General features: G+C 40.1%; 3 protein-coding genes across 5 annotated transcripts in view; all 3 read right to left on the bottom strand.

Moving 5' to 3' along the window:
• The window catches only part of adcy2a (adenylate cyclase 2a), a 32092-nt gene extending 25369 nt beyond the window's left edge, over window positions 1–6723 (bottom strand). The window contains exons 1-3 of one of the 2 annotated variants that reach the window (XM_085919440.1): window positions 6149–6723; window positions 737–877; window positions 19–654 (exon numbers count right to left, since the gene is read on the bottom strand). In XM_085919440.1, the coding sequence (XP_085775566.1) occupies window positions 19–519 (501 nt within the window). In that variant the 5' untranslated portion in view covers window positions 520–654; window positions 737–877; window positions 6149–6723. Of the gene's footprint in view, window positions 1–18; window positions 655–736; window positions 878–6148 lie in introns of those variants that run through there. The other variant, XM_085919441.1, reaches the window with a different exon arrangement.
• A 2296-nt stretch (window positions 6724–9019) lies between these two features.
• On the bottom strand, window positions 9020–16613 carry LOC147052169 (terminal nucleotidyltransferase 4A-like). The gene is made up of 13 exons (XM_085917939.1): window positions 16466–16613; window positions 15617–16391; window positions 14906–15029; window positions 14477–14523; window positions 14029–14149; window positions 13806–13913; window positions 13597–13725; window positions 12836–13046; window positions 12559–12685; window positions 12038–12141; window positions 11720–11913; window positions 11447–11566; window positions 9020–11198 (listed from the first exon to the last, which is right to left on the bottom strand). Exons 2-13 carry the CDS (start codon window positions 16366–16368, stop codon window positions 10809–10811), a joined length of 2427 nt encoding a protein of 808 aa, XP_085774065.1. The 5' UTR covers window positions 16369–16391; window positions 16466–16613; the 3' UTR covers window positions 9020–10808.
• Window positions 16614–16883: 270 nt separating this feature from the next.
• ice1 (KIAA0947-like (H. sapiens)) lies at window positions 16884–24750 on the bottom strand. Of its 2 annotated transcripts, XM_085917938.1 has the most exons (21): window positions 24654–24750; window positions 24490–24583; window positions 24335–24393; window positions 24017–24128; window positions 23835–23911; window positions 23709–23746; window positions 23526–23608; window positions 23360–23436; window positions 23237–23274; window positions 23072–23154; window positions 22943–22979; window positions 22783–22839; window positions 22606–22689; window positions 22185–22504; window positions 19770–22082; window positions 19400–19559; window positions 19146–19306; window positions 18721–18911; window positions 18410–18510; window positions 18205–18303; window positions 16884–18075 (listed from the first exon to the last, which is right to left on the bottom strand). In XM_085917938.1, the coding sequence occupies exons 2-21, from the start codon at window positions 24577–24579 to the stop codon at window positions 17900–17902; spliced, it is 4356 nt and encodes a 1451-aa protein (XP_085774064.1). In that variant the 5' UTR covers window positions 24580–24583; window positions 24654–24750; the 3' UTR covers window positions 16884–17899. The 2 variants fall into 2 exon arrangements, with proteins under 2 accessions (XP_085774064.1, XP_085774063.1); XM_085917937.1 differs by having other exon boundaries at window positions 24490–24703.
• Window positions 24751–27755: the final 3005 nt, after the last annotated feature.

Raw genomic sequence — 27755 nt, 5'->3', positions numbered from 1 at the left:
CATGAATGTAGAACTTACCAGTCCTGATGCAAAGAACACGGTCAGCAGAGCCAAGCAAGCTCCCATCACTATGAGCAGCAGAAACACAATCAGTGGATGCTGCTGGCTCATACAGTAGTATGACTCGTACAACCAGTCTCGGGATCTGTTCTTCCGCTCCTGACCGCTCTTATCCCCCTCACCAGACTCCCCAGCCCGGTCCAGGAGGTAGCGCTTCCTCCTTATTGCCTCTTGCCACATGGATCTTGGAGCCGAAAAGGGAGAAGTGTCAGGGACGTCTGAGGTAATAGTTTCCACTTCAGATGTAGAACAGTTGCTGTGTTCTACTTTTCTCCTGCTGATGCTCCTTCGTGGGATCCTGATGTGGGTGCTCCTAATGTCCTGTGGAACCTGGGAGACCTGGCTACCCTCCCTTCTTAATTCCTTCAGGGCGATACAAGTGAAAGGTGGCTCTGAGTCAGAGGCGCTGGGTGCTGGCCGAAGAGGTGGCAAGAACGCGCCAAGGTTTGAGCGCAGCATCCTCCTCCGCCTCCTCCTTCTGCCAACATGTTGGAGCGGGAAGTGAAGGGACAGCCGCGACTGAGTGCTGTTTAGAGTCAGAGGGAGAAAGTGGGAGGGAAGTGAAGGGGAAGGGGAGGGAGAGGGAGAGAGAACCTAATGGGGGCGGGTAGGAAGAAGAATAAGGTATGCCAGCAGAAAGCATGGAAGCTAAAGAAAAAAAGAACATGATGGTTACCTCGGTCAAATTTGCTAATTTAGTGTCCTGGACATCAGATTCCAATTGAAGTTTTCAAAGATGGTCCAAGGAAGAGCACATTCACCTCTTGCGATCAACCAGGTGCATTTCCTTGGTTTGAATTCTCCACTCCTGATAAATCTGCAAGAATAAGATAATGTGTACAGTTCCTTCATGGTAAAAGTCAAGGGGACTATTGATGACATTGTAGAATTTGGTAGAAATGTTCATAATTGACGGCAGTCTTTGCTCTAATTTGTAAGCATAGAGAAGGATCAAATATAATTAAAAAAAATACCATGTTTCATTTAGCTAAAGATGCATGTGTAGCTATTTCTTTATTTAATAATTGTGTAATTTTGGAATAAGAATATGACTTGCTCCAACATTTCCAACATGCATGCAGGATTGCGCAATATTGTTTGCCTTTCTGTTTGTTTGAACTGGATAATTGAAAAACTATTTTATATAGGTAAGTAAGGTGGAATAGGGGAACCATGAACATATAAAGAATGACATTGAAAATGAATGGATGGACATATATTTTGGTAATGAATTAAAAGTAGTCTGAAATATAGATAACATCCATTTGAAACATATTGTGACTTTGTTTCTTTAAATAATCTACAATATCTCAAACCAGATGCCAAATTTATGAAGACAGCTGTCCTAACTAAAGCAGACGCATGAATAAACCTCCCATCGGTGTTTGAAACTTAACCAAAAGTACTGATGTAATTGCCGTGTGTCATAAACGATCACTTTCAAACAAATGACTCAAATTTTTACTGGCCGTCCAAGCCATATAAAGACCGCAATAAGACCACTCAACAAATACAAAACTGCTGGGTTAAAAATTGCCCCAATGCAGGAAGTTGGGCCTATTAAAAATTGATTTGGCTGTATAACCATTTCCTATGATTTGTGAATTAAAAACAAATTAGTTCATAAATTAGGTCCATTTATTTTCTGGACCACATTGTCAGTATAATTATTTCATACTTCCAATTTTCGAGCTTCCGACACAAAGTGATTTTTCCAAGGGTATTTTGAAAGACATGATTTTGAGATTGATTTTGTAAATTGATGCTGGAGATGTTGTGAGTGACCACGCAAGCACTTGTGGCCAGATGTAAAAATGATATTTTCAGCATGTTATGGTGTCCTCCTCATCCCTTCTCAACTACTTGTCTTGGCCCGTTTTCTCACCTTGGTTCCCTCATCGCTCGTGCTTCATATTTCATTTGTACATCTTCCCATGCTCTCACTATAGCATCTCACCTTGACAATTTTTTTTTAATAACCCACTTATCTCTAACCACTATCTTGTATCTTTCTTTCTCTTTCCTGTTTGGTATATTAACATGCATAATAAAAAACATGCATACTCCATAACATAACCTGCAGTCGTTGAAAGTTTTGAATTGTAATTACCATTTGAATGGTAACAGTTTAATCTGTGCTGTGGTTAAAAAGAAACGAATAAAAATTAGCAACTATTGTTGGAGAAATGCGAGTCTGCTTCCTGGCAACTGTCGAGGTGTCCTTGAGATAGATACCATTCTAACCCCACCAGCTCGAGGTGCCGTACTCTTTGCACGCCCTTTTTTTCTCTTGTCTCAACTCTCCTTGTATGCCTGCATGTGTGTGATTCGCTTCTGTATATGTGGTGTGCAAGACAGACTATATGAATCACAAAATATATGATGAATTTCCTCTTCATCAATTAAAGTCACTATAATCATGAAAACTATCTGATCTGTTACCTTATCGTGATGGTGGAGTTTGTGTCCCACTGATCACAGAAGTTACGTTCCCTGTATCACGATCAATTTCACCAAAATTGCATCACACTACCTGCACCAATACTTAGAAAGTGATCTACTTTCAGCCATTAAATGTTAAGTAAGCCAGGCACGTCAAAAAAACAAACAAATAAAAAACCATCCTCGGTATGTCGGAATGCTCAGCGTGGCGTGGTAAGAACCAAATTGCTTAAAAAGTGCATCAAGGCTTGCGTTGACATAAGAAGGAAGAGATGACAGTTTTTCTGCTTCAGCGCAGACACGATTTAGCAATTAAAACAAACAAATAAATAAATAATTGCATAATCAATATGGGTTTGGATCATGCATTCTTTATGAAGTTATTGTTTTAAATCCAGTAACGAACACATTAGGAGTATCTACACACACATACATATCTACACTACACAGCATCACCAATACTTGCATGAATTTATTGCTTTTAAGGAATATCAAATTGGAAAGGATTCAGTGAACGGACATCACAACATGGAACTTTACCTGTGTGATGTTGAAAAGCAACCTGACCAACTTCCAGTACAATACAATAAAGAACTTAACTTGACTCTTTTTTTTTTTGTGGACAAGGACATTGATTTCTCTAACCATGTTTGTGCACTGAAGCGTGCTCTCCTAGTTTACTACTCAATAAAACTTTAATTTAAGGGCTGCACGAACCACATTGATTCACTCAGTTAGCTGTCACCTATACGCTCCCCCAGAATTACTATTTTTGTCCAACCTAGGATTAGGTAAAGTTTCTAAGACTCTGGATTTGGTGTCCTGCATTTACTGTATTGTATAGTTCCACTTGAATTCAATGACAGGACAAAGACTCTGTTCTATAAAACACAAATGAGCAACAATGAATCAATGCACAGGCACATTTTAGGAGGTGCTAAAAGCAAATATTAAATTACAACACTGCCAGCTGTCCGTAATAGAAAAGTCTCACAGTGTGATTGTTGACTGTGGAGTTGAATTCATTTTTAAAATATAATGGGGTCCTTTCCCCTTCAATTCTCGGGTGACAGGAACAGTGACAGAAATAGACTACAAGGGAGGCAAAGAGCTCGCCTTCATTCACACATGAAGACAAGCGGTAATGAAGCGAATGGAAGATATTGACCTGTCAGGGGTTAAGTAAAGGTCAAGAAAACAAACACAGCTTCTCTCATTTGGGCATTTTAAGCGCAAGCGCAAATGCATCTATGCACCTTTGCAATAGTAACTTGTATTGATTTACTGTTATCCATCCATCCATCCATCCATTTTCTATACCGCTTGCTCCCCCGGGAGTCGCAGGCATGCTGGAGCCTCTCCCAGCCGTCATCGGGCAGTTGGCAGGGGACAACTTGAACTGGTGGCCAACCGATTGCAGGGCACACAGAGACGAACAACCATCCGCACTCACATTCACACCTAGGGGCAATTTGGAGTGCTCAATTGGCCTACCGAGCATGTTTTTGGGATGTGGGAGGAAACCAGAGTGCCGGGAGAAAACCCACGCAGGCACGGGGAGAACATGCAAACTCCACACAGGGAGGGACGGAGGTAGAATCGAACCCGCACCCTCCTAACTGTGAGGCGGATGTGCTAACAAGTGTGTTTTACCGTTAAACTGCTTTAATTTGTCAAAAGCATTGATCATCATTACAATCGCTGCTTTCAAAGAAAATAATTTTGATGTATTTATGGTGGTTGAAAACAAAATATGTACTTTCCTTAAACTAAAACCTTTAAGGTGTGCATGTTTTACTTTAGACATCATTAATTCTGTTCATCTTGATGTACGACATGTTTTATTCGACATTTTGTTGCCATTCTGTACCAAGTGTGACCTGAACCGGGAAGCATATACCAACAATTTTTGACTCCACGCCTATCCTTATTTAGTGTCTATTGGGGGGAACTATTCAAATGATGTGGCACCTTTGTTTGCATCAAGCGCAATTGTGAGGTCATTATTACTAGACCAATTTTTAGCACTACGGCGTGTAAGCTGTGCCAACACCACCATTTCTCCTGGATGCCACAATTTATGGAAAAGCTCAGTGTCGTTATTACTCCTCAAGCAAGAAAGTGAGGCCTGTCTGCCACCAGAGAGGATCCTCAGACACCTGTTAGCTTGTGATAGCTGGTGGCCTTGCAACAACCCAGCGGGGTATATTCCATTTGTCAAGCAGATGTATTTCTGCAAATCAACTATACCGTATAAGGGCTTAAAGAATATACAGTCACATCGGTATATAAAATGCTGCTCAATTAGTTTATGCACTGACTGACCTTTACCAAAGGAATGGAAAGGTTAAAGGTTTTCAGAATGGAAGGATCTTATTTTAGTTTAGGATGTTATCTTTACTTTCATTTAGACAACCATCTTTACTCTACACAATTATCATAAACTGTACAACATTACATACGTATGTATATACAGCATTTCATCTGCATATCTAATATGTATACACACACACACTATATCGGAAATATGAGTAAAGTGTAGTGATGCAGTTTTCTCGATCCAGAGTCCCAAGTAAATGGCCCATAATACTTTCTTTTATAAAGCTCAAGACCAACAGTGCTTTTACATAACCTCTTAATTTCAAACATATATAAATCTTTGTTTATTCAAGGTCAACCTCGAGAATGGCTATGAGCCGTAGTTTATTGTCACTATTCACTATTTTTTATTACAACAATCCCAACCTCATTGACTTTTCCAATGAGATTAAAGGCATGATGGTGTAAAATAAAGGCGTCTTTGGGGCTGTATTTCACTTTGACAAGTGGGATAAACACAGCCCGCAGGGTTGAGATACGGGATGGAAGAGTGACAGGTAAATTGATGTTGGATGATTAATCTTCCTGCGCAAAGATTTTGATCCCCATCGGACATCATTGCAAAGTTTTCATGACAGCAGTGATTTACTTTTAATTGCTTAATTCTCCAACTGGGCTTTGTTCACGACCAGGAAGCAGATGAGAAGATAAAATGATGCAAAGCGGCATCAAAGGGCTCTTGATGCATAAGGAATTGTCGTGAAAGATTCATTCGGACGTCAATGGCTGATGTCACAATGTATTGGGTGTGATGTAATGAGGACACCTTGCAAGTATTTTGTGGATTGTTACAGCAGCAGTGGCATCAAGCCACTTTTTCTGGCAAAAACAGAGGTACTGTATTTCTGTTGTTAAAATAGTATTAGCAAAGTAGTACACCTACCCATGCATGCAGACATAATGATTCCTAACAATTCTTTGGAGGACGTTTTAAACCACACCATGTTTGTAGGCATCAGTAAAATAATTACTTCTTGCAAATGCTGTAATGGAGGGTTGTGTCATACTAGGCTCATTCCTGGAATTGTTTATAACCTATAAAGCATATGCCAATTTAGTGGCAACCAAACGCTCAGTGAGTGCTATTAATTCATGTGTCGAGCAGAGTGGATGTTCCTTTTGTTTAACGGCACTTATGTGAATAGTGTCCTCCCAAAGCGTACTGATAAGAGTGATGGATGGCACAAAGAGATTAAGGCCTTGTGCAATTGCATTGTGCTTTGATGCGAGTTTACTTAATGTAAGCAATTATTTGTATGCACCTTACCCTGATTAGAGCCTTCATGGACGATCTGTTGGTTACAGGAACATCAATGACGGAATGTCGCTTGCTCCTTTAAGGTCTGGAGGAGCTCATTGCATGGGTGAGAAAGTGGTCAAATGTCTTGTCTCGAGGAAGGTAGGGGACAAGCACCGCATCCATGTTGATGGAGTTCTTATCCCATCAGTCTCTGAGAAGCCTGTGAAGACCCTGGAGAAGGTGGAACAGCATCTATTAGGTTAACCTAGGAGGACTTTAAGACCTGGTTGTCAGCAGTGGAAATGTCAACACTTCCAGGACTAGACATGCATTTATCAGCACGGAATCCAGCTGAGACCACTGTGGCCACAGCTGATATACGAGATTCCAATATTGAGGTCTTGGAGCGAAACATCAGTCAGTTCTTCTTGGGATCGCCACAGCAGCATGGCCTTGTACGGCCATGTCAACCAGATTTTAAATGTTCTCTCATAAGGTAAATCTATGAGTGCTAGTCAAAGATTCGCCTGCATATTGTCAGAGCCACGCATTCACACAACCCAAGGGCAAATGAAAACATCATGAGCCCATGAGAAGCTTTGTTCCATTTGAACAAGAATAAAGAAAAGATTCAGCTGCCAGGGTTATGTAAGTAATTAAAAATAAAGTGTCCATCAATGCTTATGTCCTGTTCAATTAATTATGTTTTTTTTTTTGAAGAGAGAACATCATACAGTACATGCTGTGAAATAGTGGAATAGACATAATATCCAACAACAAGCAGATTATTATTTTTTTGCTCGTTGAAGGCCATGCCTCAAAGCTACGTCTCATCATGCAATGTTTGTAAACACACTTATTAAATTAATTATCTTTGAGTGGCAGATGGATTTGCTTAAGTGCTTCCATCTATAAAGCCACCAGAGGGAAAAAGCAAATATGGAAGCAGTAATACAAAACTAGGTTTACACCACACAGATTTAAATGTTCGAAGTAAAATACTAAAGAGAAACATTTTACAATGCTTGGGATTCTACTGCATCTATGGTTCATTAGTGACGATATTAAGGGTCCTGGGCAGAGATCGTTATTATTCAAGGCAAAATATAAAGATCATAAAGCATCCACAGAAAACTCGAATTGTAAACGGTGAAGTGGCCTACTGTAGTCATATTAAGCCCCATTAAGTAGATCTTGAGCTACCAGCAGCTCGCAAAGAGAGAGAGTCATTGGCAAAGTGGCACCCCCACTTTGTATACTATCGACATAGCTGCGTGTCATTGGCAGTAAAAGAGTAAAAATATATCTTAAAAAACATATATATACATTGGTTATATCATGTGATATAATGTATGGAAGAAAAAAATAAACACAATATATGTCTGACTTCTGTATGAATGATTTGGACACTTTTGTGCACACAACATCCCTTAGTGGCTTCAAGTCATAAATAGCTTCCTGATAGAAATATGTTTTGAAAGCGCAACAAACACAGCTGGGCCTTTGATCACAAACACTCACTGGGAGAACAAGATCGACAGCACAACCCAAGGAAATCTAGTCGACATTTCTTTTTGACAAACAGAATTAGGTCTGAGCTCGTTGAGAACACTGGTGTACAACCACATTCCACATCATGAGAAACAAAAAATTGAACCAAACATACACACACAGAGAAAGAGACGGGGAGAGCGCGAGAGCTCACATTAATTTCTTTGTCATAGTCGGAAAGAAATGTATAGAGTGCCAAGCTGGCCAGTGTCATTTGCCTTAATGGTCAAGCACGACTTTCCCTACAATGGACAACGGTGCTCCATTGATCTTTAATGTAACTATTTATCCACTTAACTCCATAAAAGGTTAGAAAAGGAAACCACTTGCTTTAAAGCGGGCGATCAGAGCACAGGTCAACAACCAACGTCTCTCTGCCCACATAAATGTCCTGCAAAAGTTTAAAAAATGTTAATGTACCTGTAATCTGTTTATGTATTTTTTTTCTGTAAATGAAACAGGTTACTTATGTTTCATTGTATAGTAATTAGGCAACACTGGTATGTACATGCATTGTTATTCCCCAAGATTGTCTCATGATAAAAGTTTCCTAATTTGAGTGTAGTGAAGCTTTTATAAATCCAATCAGAATTTCCCAAAACAGCAAAGTATGTTAGCTAATGTGGGCCTGTAGAGTTAAATATGTCCAGTGTGTATGTCATCTTTTATCATCCATCCAACCTTCACTTATCTGAATAGAGTCAAATACAACAGGCATGCATTCCATTTGTTGTTTTGAAAATTGATCAGCAGAGATGACCTTTTCTTGTTCATTGGTTACCATTTAAAAGTAATTGGCCACAGCAAGGCAAAATAAAACAGTCTAGCAGTGCTCTCTTCTGTGTGCTACAGGAATTACAAAGAGCACAAATTAAACTGCTCCAATATTTGCAGTTGTTTTCAAAAGTACTTTATATTTTGACTGACTCTGATCATTCAGAATTATTGGAACTTTTGCGGGTATTCATATTCAGTTTTGGAATCGAGAATTTCCCTGCAAATTTATCTAGATTAAGTTCAGTTTGTATATTTGGTACTATTTTAAATTTGAATCTAATGTCCAATATACACTTCATTTTGACATTACAAGTAGAAGCCTCGGGTACATGGACAAAGACAATTTTTCCTCAATAAGAGTGGCGCCGATGATCCTGACAGAGATCTATCAAAAATAATAAAAGTTCCCATTTCTTTCCAAAATACAGTGAGGAAAAATCCCATTGTCTTAGTTTGCAATTTCTGTTACATTTCTTGACAAAATACAATGAGAAATATCTTTATATTTTTTCCCTTTCCAAATTAAAGAGTAATAAATCATAAATATCAGTTTGTTGCGCATCAACATAATACACAATATCAAAAAAATGGCATTTAAAAAGTTTATTAAAAAAATAGAAAAACTTAAGACTTGGGGAAAAAAGGATACAGCTATAAGTCAGTCATTTACACATCCTTAATTACACAGATACAAGGTGGGATTGATTTGGTGTATAAAGATGGAATCACTCACAGATTATCTTGGGATATCTTAACAAAAGCTGCCCCAAAAAGATTTCCAGTACTATGCTAATCGCATCAGTTTGGTACTCGGGATGGCAAAACAACTTGGCAAAACATTGTTTTGTCAAAGGCTCCACCAAACCCCTGTAACACTGAACAAGCCAGACCTCATTCCCTCACCATCATAAAGATTTCTTACAAGTTTAGGTTTGGACTTAAAACATGCAGATGAACGTTAATGGGCCTCTTACAATTTGTAATGATTCTCAATTCTGTGATAATGGATGTGTACTAAATCTAGCGGGAAACATTGAACCAAAGTTTCAGCTATGTATTTGGGAATTTGGTCTTCCAAGAAGGCAGTGGGCCTTTTTGCTTTTAAAGAATTAAAGCAGATAAAGGCAGAACAAAAGCACTTTGCTGGTTAGAAGTAGCACCAAATAGTTTTGAAATGACGAAAGGAAACAAATGGTAAAAAAACAAAAACAAAATCATCTTTCCATAGTAGTCCCCTTCATGGAAAGACACCCAAATAAAACAAACAAAAAGTGATGATTAAAATGATAACTACTGGTTGGGGGAAGGGGTAGGGAATAGACAAATGTGTTAATTCTAATTGATCGTAATTTAATGTAGATTAAACAGTAAAGGCCATGAGATTGTTTGGCGCAATTCTCATGCCACTACACCAGCTCCCCCTTGAGTTGGAAAGCAGAACACATTCAATCAAGGCCCTTAAAATTCCAGATATTGCACATGTCAATGAGGATTTGAGTAAAGGGGCTGGGGGGGAAAAAAAGTAAAGTAAAATAAATTGTGGGTGTGGGGGGGACACTAAAAGAAAAGAAAACATAAAATTGTGAAATAAATTAAATAAAAGCAACCCACTATTGCACATGAATGCAACAAAATTAAAGTGACAATGTGAACAACAACAAAAAAATCCTTCCGTGACAAACACGAGCGAACTTCCAACACATAAACACTACTCAGTACATTCAAACAAGTCATCACAGTTTAAGCACTTGAGAAGATCCGTTTTTGTGCCATCACACCGAAAAACATCGAGTCAGCGTTGTGCTGCATAGCTAGAAAGGTAGTGCGTCGCTTCACTCGAAAGAACTGGCGTTCAAGCTGTAAGAGCGTTGCAATAGGAATGATGCATTCGGAGTAAGAAATTAGTCAAAGGGGGAGAACTCACCTAAAAGGCTCAAGATTTAAAACTGACAGGGACCAAGGGTAAGGCTAGATGAACCCGTTCACTACTATGGCACATGGACTTGGCTTTCTGAAAGGCTTAATGGAAGTGACAGTGGTGAGGACCATGTCTGGGCTGTCAACTCAACTCTGGTGCTGGTGTGCTTCCAATGTGGAGGGAGTGTTTCTAAAGGGAAAACCTTTGAGGCTCTACAAGTACAGTTAAGACCACAGTCCTTCACCTGCCACAGGTAAGGAATTGCTTCGTGCTGGCAGAACAGAAGCAAAAATGGAGTACTGGTCACTTGAAACAATTGGAGACAATCTGAATTGACTTCCAGTGAAAGTTGCAAAAAAACTGGCTTAGCTATGCAACAGTTTGTGATGACCCGAGCAAGGTCTTTAAAAGTAGTAGCTCATATCAGTGCTCTTCAATGCTTCATCTGCTCTGATTCAGCACTAGGAGATTTTCCCTTTTCCTGCGTCGCCAGGTGTTGCAGTTATACTGCTGCTGGCTCCTCAAACCTGGTTCCGTATTGTGGCCCTGAGGAACAAAGCGCCGCTGGGGACTGAAACTACCTTGGGAGTGGCTTTGAACACGGAGTCTACTGCTTTGGTTGTGCTTGAAGCCAAATTTGTGTGGCTCAAATGAGCCCTGGGAGTCTGGGCGAATGGTGAAGGCATGCTGGTGCTGCCCTCCCAACTGGGGGTGGTGGAGTTGGTGGAGGGGGCTGGGTAGAGGGCTTGTAGAGTTGGAGTGCTGGGAGACTGCAGTTTGTGCCATTTGTCGCTGCAACATGCCGACTGATGGTAGACTCTCATGGTAGAACTGGCAATCAGAGAGGGATCGAGAGCACTGGGTTAGGTTTTCAGGGACAATTGGACCTGGACCTGAAATGTTATGTAATGAGGCTTTTTTTTTTTTTAGTGCAAACCCAAAACAGTGTGTTGTGGCAGGAGGGTGGCAGTCATGCGCAACACTCAATTCCCCTCACTTGATTAATAAAGTACACACTGAATCCATGTTTAGTCTGTTTTAGATATATAATAATACGTTCGCCAACTGATGAAACCAACCTGTGGTGGGGTGTGGATAAAGCCTGCTGGATGTGCAGCCATTTGCATTATAAAATGGACTTGAGCCAAGTTGAGGGACTGGGGAAGGACTCCATTAGTCCTTTGAGGGGGATCAGACTCCTGAACGAAACAAAGAAATCTTTACTTTCAAGAGTTGGATGCAAAAAAAGTTCATTAGGCATCAAATACTGACCACATGATCCTGACATTTCTCAATGCCTGAATGGTTTAATTTATATACTCAATGTTTGAAGACAAAATATTTGGCCTTACAATGTCACTCCCAGAGGAGGAGGAGGAGGAAGAACTTGAGCTGGGGGAGGAGGACGAAGAATGGTGCTGAGGGCTGTTGAGGAAGACTGGAGAGGACGAGGAGGAATCAGCACTGAGGGGGGAGGCCGTGTCTCGCTGATCCTCCACTGAAACCAGCATCAATCTGGCAAGGTCCTGCTCACAAGTCTCTACATCTGAATGCCAACAAAACAAGAGTATATTAGGAGGATAAACTTTTGTATTGAGAATACATCCTTGATTCAAAAGCTTATTTCTTCCATAGAAGACGGTAATTCTTCATTGAAATTAATAGCACACCATGGTTCTGCTGGTTGGCATATTGCTTAGCTCCCCATGTTTTAATAGTCCAGTCCCTGTAGGCCAGAACCTCCGGGCAAACTTTGATAATCCGACCTAAAGTACTGCAAAACAAAAACAGCGGTGATATTAATCTTTATGAAAACAGATCTTTTGGCCTTATTCTCTATGTTGACAGACAAACATAGGCATGGGCTGATTAACATGGTTTTGAAAAGTCAAGGTTCCAAAAACAGTAAGACTGTCAGTCACCGGTAATGACCTTTATTGTTTTTGAAGGCACTTGAAGAGATCAGAGAGAAGTGGAAGGGAAAGGAAGGACAGAGGGGAGCTAACAGAGCTAACGCCGGTCCGGTATCCTTATATGGATGTCTTTTGCTATTTAAATTTTTGTGCAATGTCCCTAAAAATAGTTACAGCTGTAAATTTAATAATGTGATATTTTTTCTTAAAGTTATCACTGTCAGAATGTAATATCTGCCCATGCCTGGAAACACAGACACGCACAAAGAAATACCTACCTTTCATACTCTTTGTTGGGGTATGCCCGAGCAAGGGGAGACACACCATGACTCAGGACCATGTAAGCAAAGTCAAACACTTGCTTGACTTGCAAGATTCCATATGAGCTTCGGCCCACATCATTGCCTATCAACGGTAAATACCCACATCAACTTCTAACGAAACAAAAGTAGTCTTGTAAAATACAAGAACAACATGTTATCAAAGTACGAAATAAATGTGTCAATTGAGATACAATATACAGTGAAATGGACAAGCAAAAAAACCACTTCTAACCTGGCTGTACTGGATCCTCTATGCAGAGCATAGAAGTCCTGTTGCCATTCCCCATAGCTTTGAGCATCTCCTCTTTGGATAAGTAGGCCCCCCCGTTCACTCGGATGCCCATCTTCATATAATTGAAGTCGCGCCCGTACAGCTCGAAAAATTCAATCAGCAGAATGCCCAGGTTGATGTTGGTACGCCGCGTGTCAATGCGAGGGTGCAGCTGATCAGGAAATGAGAGAAAACTAAATGGCACGGCTCCATATCAAAATACATCCCAAGGCAAGTAAATCGTAAGAGTTGCTTAAAGGGACAACCATTTTACCACATCATTCGTTAGGAGTAAGTGGACTAATATACAAGTATAGATGCCATTTGTCCTCAAATCAAGGCCACGTATAACTGGTGCCTACCCAATTTATTTTGGGCACTTTGCAAATACAAAACTGTACTGAATTGAACTTTGTTAGAACTCCATGCTTTTTCTGAATTTAGAGATTGAACTGAAAAGACACAGATAATTTTCAACAACAACAAACTGAGTATTTGTCTTTTAGATCAAGTGGGAGTCAGCATCAAGCTGACTCTTCACTGGGTTTTGCTTGTCTTCTTTTTGATCCCCTCGCTATGGACAATTTGGAATGTCAGAGGAAGCCAGAGAAAATTGTTGGAAGCAGAATAAGAACAAAACTTTACATTGATGTTCCAAAGATCCTCCTGCATTTTTTTATCACTTCAGAATTGAAATGCTCACATTAGGTCTAAAAGTGTACCTGTAAGAAACTGATAGCCATCAGTATGAGACTGTAAGAGCTGATGCCTCCTGTAAAGACTTCATTGAGATCCCTCTGGAGTAGGAACTGCTTCAGTACGAAGATCAAGGGAGGCAAAACTGTGTATTTCTGCAAGACGGACGCCATGCATTACGAAACAAAAAAATGACAAATTGCCGTGGATACTGTTCAGGGGTATGAAATCTTACCTTTAAGTAGCTCTTAATGAAGTGTGCTGCTTTGACAGCAGTCTCTACATTAAAGCTGATATCAACTTTGACCTCGGTTTTGTGGTCTGTGAGCTTGATGATGGGCACCTGGGGGGTAGGGGGACAAAGAGACACTTGGAATCAGCATACAAGCACAGACAGCAATTAACCAGCGGTCGCAACGAACCAACCAAACAAAATGTCTCTGAGATCGGTGACTTACAGAAGCTTTGTCGAGAACTTTAATGGGATATGGCCCTGAGACATTGTGTCTCTTCAGTGCTTGCTCTAGTTCCTGCAGTGGGGGGTGGTCCCACTTTCCAAACACCACCAGGTCAATGTCACTGACGACCCAAGGAAGATGTATGAGCTCATGTAACAATTTATTGGGGGGGGAACCCACTTTTGACTGCATAGTTTTTGTTCAGCCTGAATTAGTTAGAATTTTTAATGAACACATTTTATATTCCATTGCATATTTTTTTATTAGTAACAGGTTGGATGGCAAACAGTTGCTATGCTTAAGGCCCCCACCCCCTAAAAAAAAAAAAATCATGAATAGTGTCTTGCCAAGCAGCAAGTTGATGTTTTGCTTTTCCCCTTTCAGTTATCAATAACACAACATTTGTTTTCAGACAGAGAAGGCATGAATGTTCAAAAGTGAACACTACCTGGTTGGTAGATAGAGACCTGTGCTGAAGCTGCCAAATATCTCCACCTAGAGAAAACATTGAAATAATCCTAATATCAGTTGACAGCCAGACAATATACAGTGATAGAAATGGGAAAGTGATAAAAAGGGGAACAAAATATTTCAAATCAGCCAGACAGTTTCTTTCAACAAATAGTTTCCGATTGCATCTGTACCTTCCCTTTCAGTAAATAGTCAAATTTTATACCACGGCCATACTATCCAGTCAAATTAAAATTAATTAGATAGAACATACATTTGTAATTGTCAGCATATGGAAGTGAAGTATCATTTGACTGTTACCCATGCAAAGAAAAAAAGTATTTTGCAGACTGAATCTGGAAATCGTGGGAAAACGGCAGACCTAAATTTGTAATGGTGCGCCCAAGTAACTCCTTCCAACACAAACCTGTGCAGCGGGCCAAAGTTCCTTTATGACGCTCTCGATCCTGTTCACAACATCTCTTCTCATGGCCTCCTCCTCTGGACGCGGTGACATGAAGTTGAAGAAGTCAACTATCTCTTCATGGAGACTGTATGGTAGCAAAGAAACAGGCTTATTATTCAGTCCAGGTAAGTAACAAAACATTAATTGAATATGTTAAAAAAATAGACTGAAATATTTATTCTAAAAATGTCATGAGTGACAGCCCTAGTGATAAGGCAAAGTGTTGAGGAATTTTCACTGGTCCTGTACCGCTCTAGACTAGATTCACCTCTGTCCTGAGCAGACCTCAACCTTGAAACCCAAAACAAGAGCATTCTGTGTAAAATGAGATCTTTCGAGCTGTGGTCACGGGAAGGTAATCAGTATAACAAATTAGACGTTTACACAAAGCAGAGCAAACTATTTGCCTTCCTGAATCTTATGTATCTTCATTCATCAGGGATTTGCATAGACAAATATTTTGGTAGTGAAATATAGTCGTGATCATTGCATCTTTGCACATCCAGAAAACATCCATATAAAACCAGTTTATTAGTAGTGGTCCATCAGGAATTATTTGATTTTAAACTTTATTTAAAACACAGGACACATGCTACACTAAAATCAAAAGTGACCACATGCAGACTTTGAGGGACCTTGTGCGACCCCTGCACTGTACCTACTCAGACCTACCCATTGACCCCGGGACTGTAGCGCCTCGTCTTCCAGAGGCTGCAGGAGGAGTCTGCGCGTTGTCCACCGCTGCCGTTGGTCAGCAGCGGGTTGACGCCGTGAAACGAGTTGGCTCGGTTCAGATACCTCCTCCGGCCCGATGTCTGATAGTAAAGGCGCTGCTTGTTCCCGTGTTGATTCTTCATCCTGGCGGGGGTGTGGCCGCCAGATTGTTGCCTGCTGCGACAATGTTGAGTAGCAGCGTGGAGCGACGGAGGAGGAGGCGGTGGCGGAGGAGGAGGAGGCGGAGGAGGTGGGTGTTGCTGCCGCCTCGCGTCGTTCTCGTCCTGCTCGTGTTCGCCGTACTGTAAAAACCTGCTCGCCTCTTCGGCGACGTTTAAATTGTCTATTTGGAGAGAAGAGCCGGAGGGAGAAGAGCTCTCGGCCTCCGAGTCCGGAGACGAGGAAGACGGGGACAAGGAGCCCTTCCTCCGGGCGCTCCCCCTCTCTTCACCGCTTTCTCGCTTCGACAGTTTCCCGATCACGACACCGAGCGGCGGCGGCGGCGGTGTCGGAGCAGCCACACTTTTACAATATTCAGCATTGGAGTCCGTTGAGATTGCGTTGAACATTACGTTGTCGCCTTGGTACTGAATGCGGTCGTCAGTGCCGGGATTTGTGGCAAATCCCTGAGACGTTTCCCAAATGTGCATCCATAGTGAATTGGCAGGTCCCTTCTGCTCCGGCTGGATCCAAGCGGTCCTGGGATCCATCGGACTCGAGTTTGACCGACAACCTCTCAACGGAAAAATGGCAAGCAAGTGGGCAAAATGTAACACGTTGCACTCAAGCAAACAAATGGTTGCCTACCGATCTGGTTTACTTGTTATCCTTGAATAGCTTCATGTCCGGAGTCTGGCGTGGTTGTTAAAATACGGATTGTCCAACTCCGCTCCCCATGTCAACCAGCAAAAATGGCGCACCCAGCAGCACTCTCCTGCATCTGCGCATGTGTGGGGATTTAAATCTTTAAACACACCTCTCAGCACCGCCACATGCGTCAAATTAGCGGACAGAGCACCAGAAGTTTACGCCGGAAATTGAAAATAGTTTAGATTGGCTTTACAGGACACTTGTTTCAATTTTAGAAATGGTTAATAAAAAACATGCAAGATTTCTTTGAATAAAAGCGCAACTAATATGATTCCAGAATTTAGATTATTGTTAAAAAGATAGAATACTAACATGAACAAAACAATTCCAATTCAAATAAAGAATGCAAGTAGAATAATTTCCAATGTGGGCAAATATGAGCCCACATCACCTTTATTCAATAACTTGAGACTTCAATGCATAGTTGCATTAATAGTTACAATGCCGGAGAAAATTCACCAACAGTTAAGATTTGCTTTTCTGAGGTAAACCAACCAATCTCAATGGACAAGTAACTAAGTGCAAGACTAAAATTACAATGTTTTCATCATTGGTGGCTTTATTTCAAATGAGAGTTTCCAACAATGTACATAGTACATCTTATTTTGAAAGACCGTATTAAGTTGCTGTTAAATGTGTCTTTAGTAACCAGTGCAGGATAGCTGCATCATACAATAAAAGGGTTAGGGTACATGTTTACATATACTAAACAGTATCCTTACACTCGAGTCTTAGCATGTCAAAAACACAGAATGTATATAAAAATAAAAAAAACGTTAAATTTAATAACAAAAAATAAATAATCTGAAACTGTACAAACATTTACTGTTGGTGCACTTTTCATAGAAAACTTATTTACATGATACCTTTTCAATCACATCAGTTTTGCATACATACATCAACGTAATTAACAAGCTAAAATGTCTCACCACAACTCAATGCCTGTGTCTGTTGGACAGAACGTTAACAGTTAAAATACTTAATCAGAAATAATGCAAACTACAATGTTTGTTCCATGTAATTTTGCTTGTCCGGCCTGAAAACGAATGGCCATAACAAGAAACAAACTTCAAATCAATACAATGTGCAGATGACTGGACAGGAGTGTAAAACTACTAACAGTAAACTTGCACAGCATGCCTCAAGTCATCACATTACCTAATGTTACCTTTCTTTTCAAATTCCTCTAGAAATAGCTTTCACTAGTCTGTTGATACCTTAACATGGCCTTCAAGAACTTTCATAAAAGGCTGAAAATTGTAAAGCGTACACTGGAGATGTGCAAGATGATAGCACTCTCTTTATATTTTGAAATAAATTATGTAGAGGTTTTGTAAATAACCAAGTCTGTGAAACACACATCACTTATGTCTAGACCTGTCTGCAGATTGAGCCAAGCTGAAAAATGCAGCTCGTGACAAAAGAGGGAATACTTTGTGATGCTTCTTCTCGCCAACCTGCAAGTCCGTCCAGGGCCTGTTTGGGGTTGCATGGGGACAAGTCAAACATGCAGTACATAGCTGCTAACTGCACTTCCCACGGTATACCTGGCCATGAAAATAAAAACACTGAAATTAGAAGTCTTGGTCATCATAAAATCCACACTGTGCTGTATTTGGTTGTTGGGACATCAGATAATAATGTGAATAATTTAGCTTTTTGCTCTTGTTTCATACCTTCACTTTGGCAGTGTCTCCCAAAAGTATTGATGACATTGGCCACAGTTGACACTGAAGAAATGTTCTTCTCCTTGATTCCCAGCTGACCTAGCATTCCTGTTCAAATCAATCAATACAATAAATAGATGCATAAATAAATGCTTCTTTGCATCATTGTTGATGGTGGGATTGTGAGTGATTGTGAGTACCAAACACAACTAACCAATTAGCCGGAAGACAGTTGCAACTGTCTCATCAGAGATTGGCACTTGCTGATCTCGAGGCTGTGACATCCAGCTGTTCATAAGTGGCCACAACTCTTTACTGGAAGTGCAGAAAAAGATTATTGAGAACATTGCTCCATTCCAGAAAAAATAATAATAAAGAAAGAGTCAAAAAATAATTAATCACAATACTTAAGCAAGACTTTCCGATGGAGAAGTTAATTTCAGAAAAGTAGCCAATATGTGCAAATATCAGTTTCAGATTTTTAATGAGAAATAGGTGGAGGGCAATTTCAAAATGATTTAGTACCTCAAGACATTGTCATAGATCCATTTCCATGACTTTTGTGCACAAAGGAGATGCAAAGTGAAGACCTGTTCCCAAGCCTCTGTTCCCAGGTCGGTACCATAACGAGTGTGTTTCAAGAAATACAGCCTGGAACCCGACTTCATCTCTGACAGCGTCTTAGAAATCAGAGGGTCAATATCACAGGGCGGGTTCTGTAGGGACACAAAGAGAGATTCAGTTTCAGTAGGCCTCTTCAATTTGACACAAAACACCATGACTTCATGTTACGAGAGTTATATACAAATAATGTATTCATACAATTTGCTAACTAGCCAACAGAATTCTGTAAGATTGGTCAGACAACCAAATGCAAGCATTACAGTAAGTTGTAACTTGCTGTAGTTTAAATACAGGCTATCAAAGTTTTGTTTGATGCCTTCTTTTACCTTTTCCCATCCGAGGTATGCCGACAGGAACTTTGAGAGATCTTGTGGAGCTTTAAGTTTGGTGACTGTGTGTACAGCCTGGCACAGAAGGCTGTTGTGAGACAAAACACTGGGCCATGTTGTTGTCATAAACAAAATCAGTTTGGTGGCATTTGGGAAATCTGCAACAGGAAAGAGAAAATATTCAAATGCATGGACTCAAGGGGTTCGATATATGATCAAATGTTTGTAGTTGGACAAGGAATACTCCCAACCTTCAACAAGCAAGCTGTAAGCCAGGATATGAGCCTTTTCAAAGTCACTCTCCTGTCGACAGATGGCTGTGTAGACTCTGCAGAGGGCCTGTGCATACTTTTCACACATGTCCTTTTCTGTTTTGAGTTTACTCAAAATAGCCAACTTCATATCAGCTGCCTTTAAGTAAAGAAAAAAACACAGCCAAACAGAAGGGTCAGAATTTGTCATTGCATCAACTCTGTTTGCTTAAACAGTTTGTACAACATTTATTGTATCAAATAATATAGATTGTTATTAAAGACATGAGTGAATTGATGAAACGGCAAAAAGAATATTGACACAAGACTCAAATGAATAATGTGTGTGTGTGATAAAGTACATACTAACCAAGGTGCTCTGAGAAATCTCAGAAATGACTTCCTTCTCCTCATCTCTCAGCACAGGTTTTGTGGGCAGGTTACCAACAAATATGTGGCTTCGGATCACAGGCAACAAATCGAATGCCTGATGTTCAATACGCTCCAAAAGGCGGATAAAAACACTTTTCTCAACAGGTTCTTCCAACGCCATTGATAGAACCGTTTCCGCACTTTTCAGCGGTTTGTGCTTTGGTGTTTGAAGCGATGCTGAATTATGGCCACCGTTTGTCAAGGAGGCAGAGGCAGGCGCTACTTGGCTGCCACTTGGAGAGCTGCCATTTAGTCTGGGGGATTTGCTGTTTCTAAACGGAGGCGACTCCGTGGCAGGTCGTTTTTCTCCTCTCATTTCAGTCTTGGTGGAAGTGACTGTTGTAAAACTGGATGTCTGACTGTCAGTTGATGGTGGTGAAGCTAAACATTCTGAAGAGCTCATGCTAAGGTTCCCTCGAAGAATGCTCAATGTGCGAGCCCGTGCAGACATTTCCGGGTACATACTGTCCAGAATCCTCATTGAGTTATCCTGCGGTGAGGAATTTATCGGAGCAGGTAGGCGACCTGGGACAGGCACAGCATGTTTTGGGGTAGCAGAACCAAACTGAAGCGGTGACAAAGGGACTCCGTTTGGAGGAAGGGGACTGCTGAGAGTTGAAGATGGACAAACTGTCAGACTGTCAGGAGTCACCGAGGTCTGGAACTGAGTGGAAGGAGAGGCCAACGTATTCTCAATTGGGGAGGGAAAGGAAAGCTTTCCAATGGCATGCCTGGGATTGATTGTTCTGCCTATTTTTGGAGGAGTCTTCAGAGGAGTGAGGACAGGAGGTAGTGGTGGACCCATTTCAGTGCGAACGTGACCTAAGGACTCCAACCGCTGAATGGGTTCTGTAGTTGCGCTCGTCACCATGATAGCAGTGGACGTACTACTTTGGATCCTATCGCGGTTTTGTGCGTCAGGCATTTCATCAGAGGTCTCCGATTTACTCTGTCCATTCATATCTACAGAAGTACGTTCTCCAGTGGTGACTGATTGTCCATCGCAAGGTGCGTCTTCAGGCAAATCTTTGACAACAACCTCTTCCAATACACAATTGTTCTGACAATGTTCTGGTACTTTGCTTGGTGAAAGGGGTTTGCCGGGCACTCCGGGATAATCTTTCACAGTTTTCGCATGGTTTTCAGACACATTTCTATTGAGGCGGGATGATAAACAGGACCGACTCAATTGACGGCACAGCAAATGCACATTTTGTTTCAAATGTGTACTTTCAATGTTGACAGTTGTGTCTGAAGGAGACTTTTCTCTTAAAGTGTCATTCTGAAGATCGGTCAGAGGTGCTATTGTAACACAGCGTATCTGGTTGGAAATGGTTTCATCTGCTGGTATGTTGCTACTTGAGTCTGACGGAGGTGGCCCGTCAGCTTTTACTGTTTTTTGCACTTGTTTGTCTGCATATAATCCCCCATTTTCTTTTATGTCTTCGCTTTCAGTATTTATGATGCTACAATTAATGTCACAGCTTGATATACATGGTTCATCTTCTTGCATTTCCAAGTCCTCTCTATTATGCTCAGCATTATATTCAGGATTTAAATCTTCACCATTTTGATGTTCCGGCACACAGGGACTTGAGTCTTGAATGTTGTTTTTCTTTTCAGAAACGGCTTCTCCCTGTTCAGAGTTGATGCAAGGCGAGAAAGAAATTGACGACACATCCAATATTTCCACGCTGCATACAGTGTTTGCTTCAGGGGATTCCCCACAAGGAGCGGCATGGACTTTGTTGGCATCTTTCTGTGTAATAATGGGCTCATCTGTGATTGGCTCTCCTTGAGCTTGTTTCTGTAATTCTGTAGAGTTACAATGGTCTTTTTCTTGTACCTTGCTCGCAGCGCAACTAGAGTGAGGTTCCACGCAGCACAGCTCCTCATTAATAATAGCACTTTCTGGAGCATCCTCGACTAAAGCATCTGGATCCGATGGAGATAATGATACTAATTGCTCTACAGTGTTCTCCTCAATCTGCACTTCCTCACCATTCGAGCTGGGTCTTGCACCCTTTAGCTCTATGGTGACACTTGATTTGTGTACATTGGAGGTGCATTCAGTTTCATGTGTTGTGACATTAGACAAATATGGGCTTTCTTCGGGTGTTGTTGAATGCAGTTTTGGAGAAAGGTGTGACTTTGATGTAGTGTACTGAAACTCCTTTTCATGAAGACAGTGATCGGGTGTGACGAGTTCTGTTTCTTTTTCCCCTGTCTCCATATACTCTGTTCCGCTCTCCTGGATGGAATGAGAAAACATGTGAACAATCGATGATTAAGAAAGCATACGCTGCGTTTAAAACTGCAATTGCTGTAACTGAATCATTGTAAATAGTCTTACAGATAGTGGCGACAGGCAGTGAGGTAGAGGCCTGAACCATTCCAACAAGTCATCTAGGCTGGGTGCGTTAAAAGTCTCAGGTGGTTTGACTTGTTCGGACAGGAGATTATCGTTTGTTGGAAAGGATTCTTGCACTGGCTTTTTACTCATTGTTGGCGGAGACGCTTGTTTCTTGTTTTTTGGTACACGAGGGGATGTTTTCAACTGTGTGGAAAAGGATTTTGTCTGGCTGGAGGATCTTTGAATATCACTAACACCGTGGAAAGGAGTCCGGCATTGATTGCTCTGAGGAATGCATTTGCTTTGCGGAGAGGTGTGCCCTAAAATTACAAGAAAAAAAATGAGGATGTGTGTGAAAAACATGAACACGGCGATAATTAAAAAGCTGGAAGCTGCAGTGAGTTTAATCTTGAGATGTTACCATGTAAATCCAACAGTTTGGCTGGTTGCAGGTGCTCCGGTTCCACACATGCCCACAAGTGCTCCAGAAGTGATCGAACCTTTTCTGTAAAAATGGAATCCACAAGAAATATTTAAAACTTGTTACAAAATATTGAAGTTTATATTATTAGTAAAGTAATTTATATCAACTGCACACCTTTGTCAACTTCATGTCCTGGAGGTGCTCTTGCCTGAGTTGATACACTCCTATATTCTGGGTAGAGAAAATGTAGATGCATTTGTAAGAAGTCTGCGCTGTTCACCTAGTGCAAGTGCATGTAAAGTTATAGATTTCAGAGTACAATGACTTTTCTTACCTTTATCTCTTTCTCTCTCCAATTTTACCAATCTTCCCTGTAAATACAACGTGCCATTTTAATTAACGAGGGTAAATTCTTGAGTGCTTTCCTCATGCACAATCAGAAATGTTACTTCATATACTGCACCTGGAGGTCCAAAACACCTCTCTCCAGCAAGTCCTTCTCCTTATTTAGCAGTGATATTTGATGATTCCTTTGGGAAACTAATTCTGAAGGAGCAAGGAAACATGTACTGATGTAACAAATCCAAGGCATATAGCTGCTTTTATAAATATAGAATATTTAAAATACCTTCAAGCAGTGTAACACTACTTGCCAGTTTGTCTTTTCTGTTAATGGACAAAACAGTAAGTTAGAACCCCAAACATCTTAAAGACACATACATAAGGATTAAAAAGAAAAAGTAAATCTTACATGCTTGTTATCCTGTCTTGATCCTCGATCAATTGTGCAACTTTAGCTGCATTTTCTTCAGACATTTTCAAAGACACCTACAGAGACAGGCAATGTTACATTTCACATGCCACACACAGATTGACATAAGAGGGTTAAACTGGTTCTAGAGTTCACTTTTACTTACTTGGACATTCAGCAAATCATTTTCTAACATGTTTTTTTCCTGCTTCAGTTGTGTATTTGCAAGTGACTGAGTTTCCATGAGGTCTACATTTTTTAAAAGAAAGAGTTTTAAATGACAACTAATACTTGCAAATTGTAGACATCAATCATAAAATTAGCACTCCATCATATGACTTCAAAGTACCTTTCATGGCTTTGAGTTGGTTTTCAAGCTTCCCATTCCTGGGGAAAGGGAAACAAAGTGAAAACAATCATTCAAACCATAATCATACAAACTGCATGCAATATTTTTGTTGGAATGATAACTTACTCAGCCAATGTAATGCTGTTTTCTTGCTTCAACTTGTCAACCTCTTCAGAAATCTGACCATAGTCCTGAAGAATCCTCTACAATAATGCAAGTTGGGAAATAACCACATTTAGTACAATACTAAATTCAAATTTAAATTGTATTTGTAAATTTGGAAATTGTATTTTCTGGAGAACTCATACCTTTTTTTCTGCCAACTCTGCTTGCAGAGCTTCATAATCTTCTGTCTTTTGCTCTAACGTTACCAATCGGCCTTGAAGCTCTTCGTGCTGTTGTCGCAGAGTAATTGTATCACTGAAAAAGACATACCCAAGTTTAAATTAATATGGAGGATGTGCAATTGACAGCTTGTTGTGTTGATATATGTTAGTTTAGCGTCTGCATAGTTATATTGGACAATTGGAATAACAAATACGTTTACAGAAGAAGAAAAAAACTACACTCAGTAAACCTACAGTCTTCTATCTTGTTCTGATGTCAGTGCATAAATCAGTACTCACTCAGTAACCAGAATCTTCTGTTTCAGTGATAAAAATGATGACACGTATTCCGTTAAACTCTGGAAGTGACAAAGACAGACAAACAAATGATAATGTACATGCAAACCAATTTGCACGGATTAAAACAATAAACACGATTTCTTTGAGTGTCAGACCTGGTGCAACACGGAGCAATTTTGGCAGTTTCCCGTCGTCGCGTCCGAGGCTATTGCTACAGTTTTGGGTTGGTTGTCACCAGGCATCATGGTACTGACAAACACACAAATTAAATTGAAATCGAGATCTTATTCTGGTCTACATTCAGGTAGCGTGGCCTCACATGTTCAAAACAAATATTTTCGCGTCCTCGACGTTGCCAAGGACCCAAGACAGGACCCAACTGAGGAAACTTGCAGAAATGCCAGACTAATAAAATCACGTTTTTGTTGACAAATAATGCAATACTAAGTTTATATCAAACTAACAAGTTTTTTTTCAATTTATGTTGTATTTTTATACGTCTTTTTATTTCGCTTGTTGCTTTTTTCTACCAGACTAGAAACAAATTAATTCTGGCAGTTCTTGGTGACCAACAGGGCGTTCCCAAAACCGATACAACTACAACAGACACAACGCGTGCTTTGCTCATGAACACGACCACTGATAACATCAGTAACCAAGTACTATGGATAGTTTTAATTGTGTACAATTATGTTGAGTCACAGGAATGATGGCATTCGAGACATAAATGTGTGCCATCTATTAAACCTTTAGTGCGACCCACTCGTATATATAAATGTAAGGAAGGTGAATTAATGAAAATTATGCGATCATTAAAATAAGACCTTTTACTGTTAAATATATACACGACACTTGAGAATTAAAATCGTGTACATGCTGCACAGCATCTGTATTTGTTTTTGTTAAAGAGCACTCGATTTGCATTTGGAGATATCGCCAGAAGATGGTACTGTTGTACTCATTATGCATCCTTCTTCTCAGCATAACCTCTCAGTCAGGGTGCTCTAGCTTCATTATCATTTTGGGGCATGTGCTCAATCCCCCCCCAAAAAAGGGAGCAAATACTGTATCAAAAAAAAAGATTATTATTATAGACAATAAAGAAAGAAATCATATACAGTTAGATGGATAGATACTGATCCCGGGTGGGGGGGGGGGGGGTATTGGGGGTTCCAGCAGCAATAATACCATTCAAACTAATGGATTTCTTTCCCTAAACTCAAACTATAACAATAACAAGGAAGTTACAGTTACTCTCAAAACCTGTTAAAAAGGTCACATTTTTGTGACTCAGAAAAATGACCTCCCTGGGAGCTGTCACCCTCTCGTGGTGGAGGAGTTTATGCATCCCACTGATTTATGTCCTGTCAGGGTAATACGGGTCAAACATGTCCCAGGTAAAAGACCAGACACGTTCATGACTGGTGAAACACTATTACTCTGGAGTCGGATATGAACATTTTAACTCAAGGCTCAAGAAAAGGCTGTCTCCCGCTAACTTGCCAGCTATGCCAACATATGTGCAAGCATCCCAAAAATGCATGATTGCCGCTGTCACAGTTGTCATGAACTGTAGCAATGCTCTTCTATCGTCACCATGTGTTGGGCCACGTTGAGATGATCAGGCATGGTCCTTAATATCATGTGCTTTAAATAAAATGTATACCACGATTCCATGTAGATATTAGAATATAGAATAATGCATATAGAATTAAACTTATTCCAACTTTGTTGTCCATGACATGACCAAGACTTATTCATTAGAACAAATGTTGCACATTTAAACCTACTGGTTAGTCATTATTAACAAAAAATCTGGACATTTATTTGATAACTTATCTAGCCGGTTTTATGATATGAAATGAGCAGTACTGCAGTCCTTTCAGCAGTCTGGGAGGTTGTCTTCAATTGATGCCATCCAACTAAAGTTCCTGATAGAAAGATAACTGTAACTCTAAGTGCACCACCTGAGTGTCTCTCAGGCAAAAGGACTAATCTTCCTAAACAGATGAAGTCAGAGATAGCAATGTTTTGATCGGGGCTAAGTAAGACCGATTTTGAGTAATGCCTTGCCTTTTACCGGATTTATCTTGATCACACATGATTGTTTACAGGAAGATGCTGTCTGTAAGCCATTGTTGCATAAACAAAAACACTTTATCCTGAGCCCTCTCTCTTCTTCTGGAATTGTGAAACTGCTTATTTCATTATAAATACTACTTTGATAGTTGTTCTCTTCTCTGGCCATAAACAATTAATCAAGTTTTGACTTGACGAGGGAGCAGGCAGAAACAACGTGTGTGGCTCATTTCTCATAAAATGGAATGAATTAATAAAGCCTAACTGTGTCTCTGAATATAATAAAATGCATTACACAGCACTCACAGATGGTTTGATGAATTAGAAGGAAATGTCTCGCCAAAGCACGACAACGCTAACGCGATAATGCATTGACAAGAAGCTGGCTGTCATGCATGTGAATACTCTTCAAAGAAAACAGACAAGCATTTTGACTTTTCACAAATTTGTCAAAAAGTCAAAGTGTCAACTATAAATAAAATCTGTTGTATCCTAGAAAGAACCAAAACATGTCCATGACATACATTTAATTGTTCTTTTATTGATATTGTAAACATTGCTGCAACATTGCACAAGTCATTACCTGTCAGTTTTTCTATAGCCAGAATAGACCAAGGTATTGAACCTGTATTACTGTTAAGCGTTCACATTGACCTCAGACTCTGATTTACTGTGAGATTGGAAGAAAATACAGTTAACAATTAATACGTTTATCATACATCTTAAAACCTTGACATGCCATCTGTTGTTGATTGTCAGGTGTCACACATACATAATTTAATTAAAAATAAATTAGAGATGCATGATAATTATTGACCCAACTGTTATCGCACTGATTTAGGCATTGCAATTAGATGTCAAAAAATCCAATAACATATAAAAATGAAAATGAGATCCAATGAAGCAGTACTTTGCTTTTAATATAAAGCTTTAATAATTTTTGGTTGAAAAAAAATCCCACGTTGCTTTCTATAGAGGCCTGGAGTAAACTCTCCTCTTCTGAGTTTACTGAACGTCAGAAAAAAACGTAGTGCAGATTGAGGGGGACGGCCCAGTGAATCGTGAACACCCTATTTGACTTTAATTTACTGTATCTTTTTGTTGGGCACTAAACTATGGCTAAAGTTTACACTTGATAATCTATTCAAAACTAAGTATATGCTTTTTTTAAAAGAAAATAAATGTGCAATTTGAGAAATCTAGTTTTGGATTTTTTATATACCAACAGTGAAGTCATATTTGGTGAGGACAAACCTATGGAATATTTCTTTCCTCCAGGTTTGGACAACCAACTGTTCACTCAAAATAAAAATATAATAAAAAATGAGTAAGTTATGAGTTA

The sequence above is a fragment of the Syngnathus leptorhynchus genome, chromosome 8 (genome assembly GCF_054491065.1).
Source record: "Syngnathus leptorhynchus isolate UIUO chromosome 8, UIUO_Slep, whole genome shotgun sequence".
Classification (NCBI taxonomy): Eukaryota; Metazoa; Chordata; class Actinopteri; order Syngnathiformes; family Syngnathidae; genus Syngnathus; species Syngnathus leptorhynchus.
The sequence above is the reverse complement of the archived record's forward strand: the minus strand, read 5'-3'. Positions and strand labels throughout refer to the sequence as shown.

Coding starts and splice junctions, on each gene's coding strand:
- LOC147052169 (XM_085917939.1), bottom strand. CDS start 16,368: ATGGATCCCAGGACCGCTTGGATCCAGCCGGAGCAGAAGGGACCTGCC. Junction 15,030..15,616: donor TACAGTCCCGGGGTCAATGG/GTAGGTCTGAGT, acceptor GCTACCATACAG/TCTCCATGAAGAGATAGTTG. Junction 13,914..14,028: donor AAGTTCTCGACAAAGCTTCT/GTAAGTCACCGA, acceptor CCTACCCCCCAG/GTGCCCATCATCAAGCTCAC.
- ice1 (XM_085917938.1), bottom strand. CDS start 24,579: ATGATGCCTGGTGACAACCAACCCAAAACTGTAGCAATAGCCTCGGAC. Junction 23,747..23,834: donor AACAGCATTACATTGGCTGA/GTAAGTTATCAT, acceptor CCCTTTCCCCAG/GAATGGGAAGCTTGAAAACC. Junction 23,437..23,525: donor ATGATTTGCTGAATGTCCAA/GTAAGTAAAAGT, acceptor CTGTCTCTGTAG/GTGTCTTTGAAAATGTCTGA.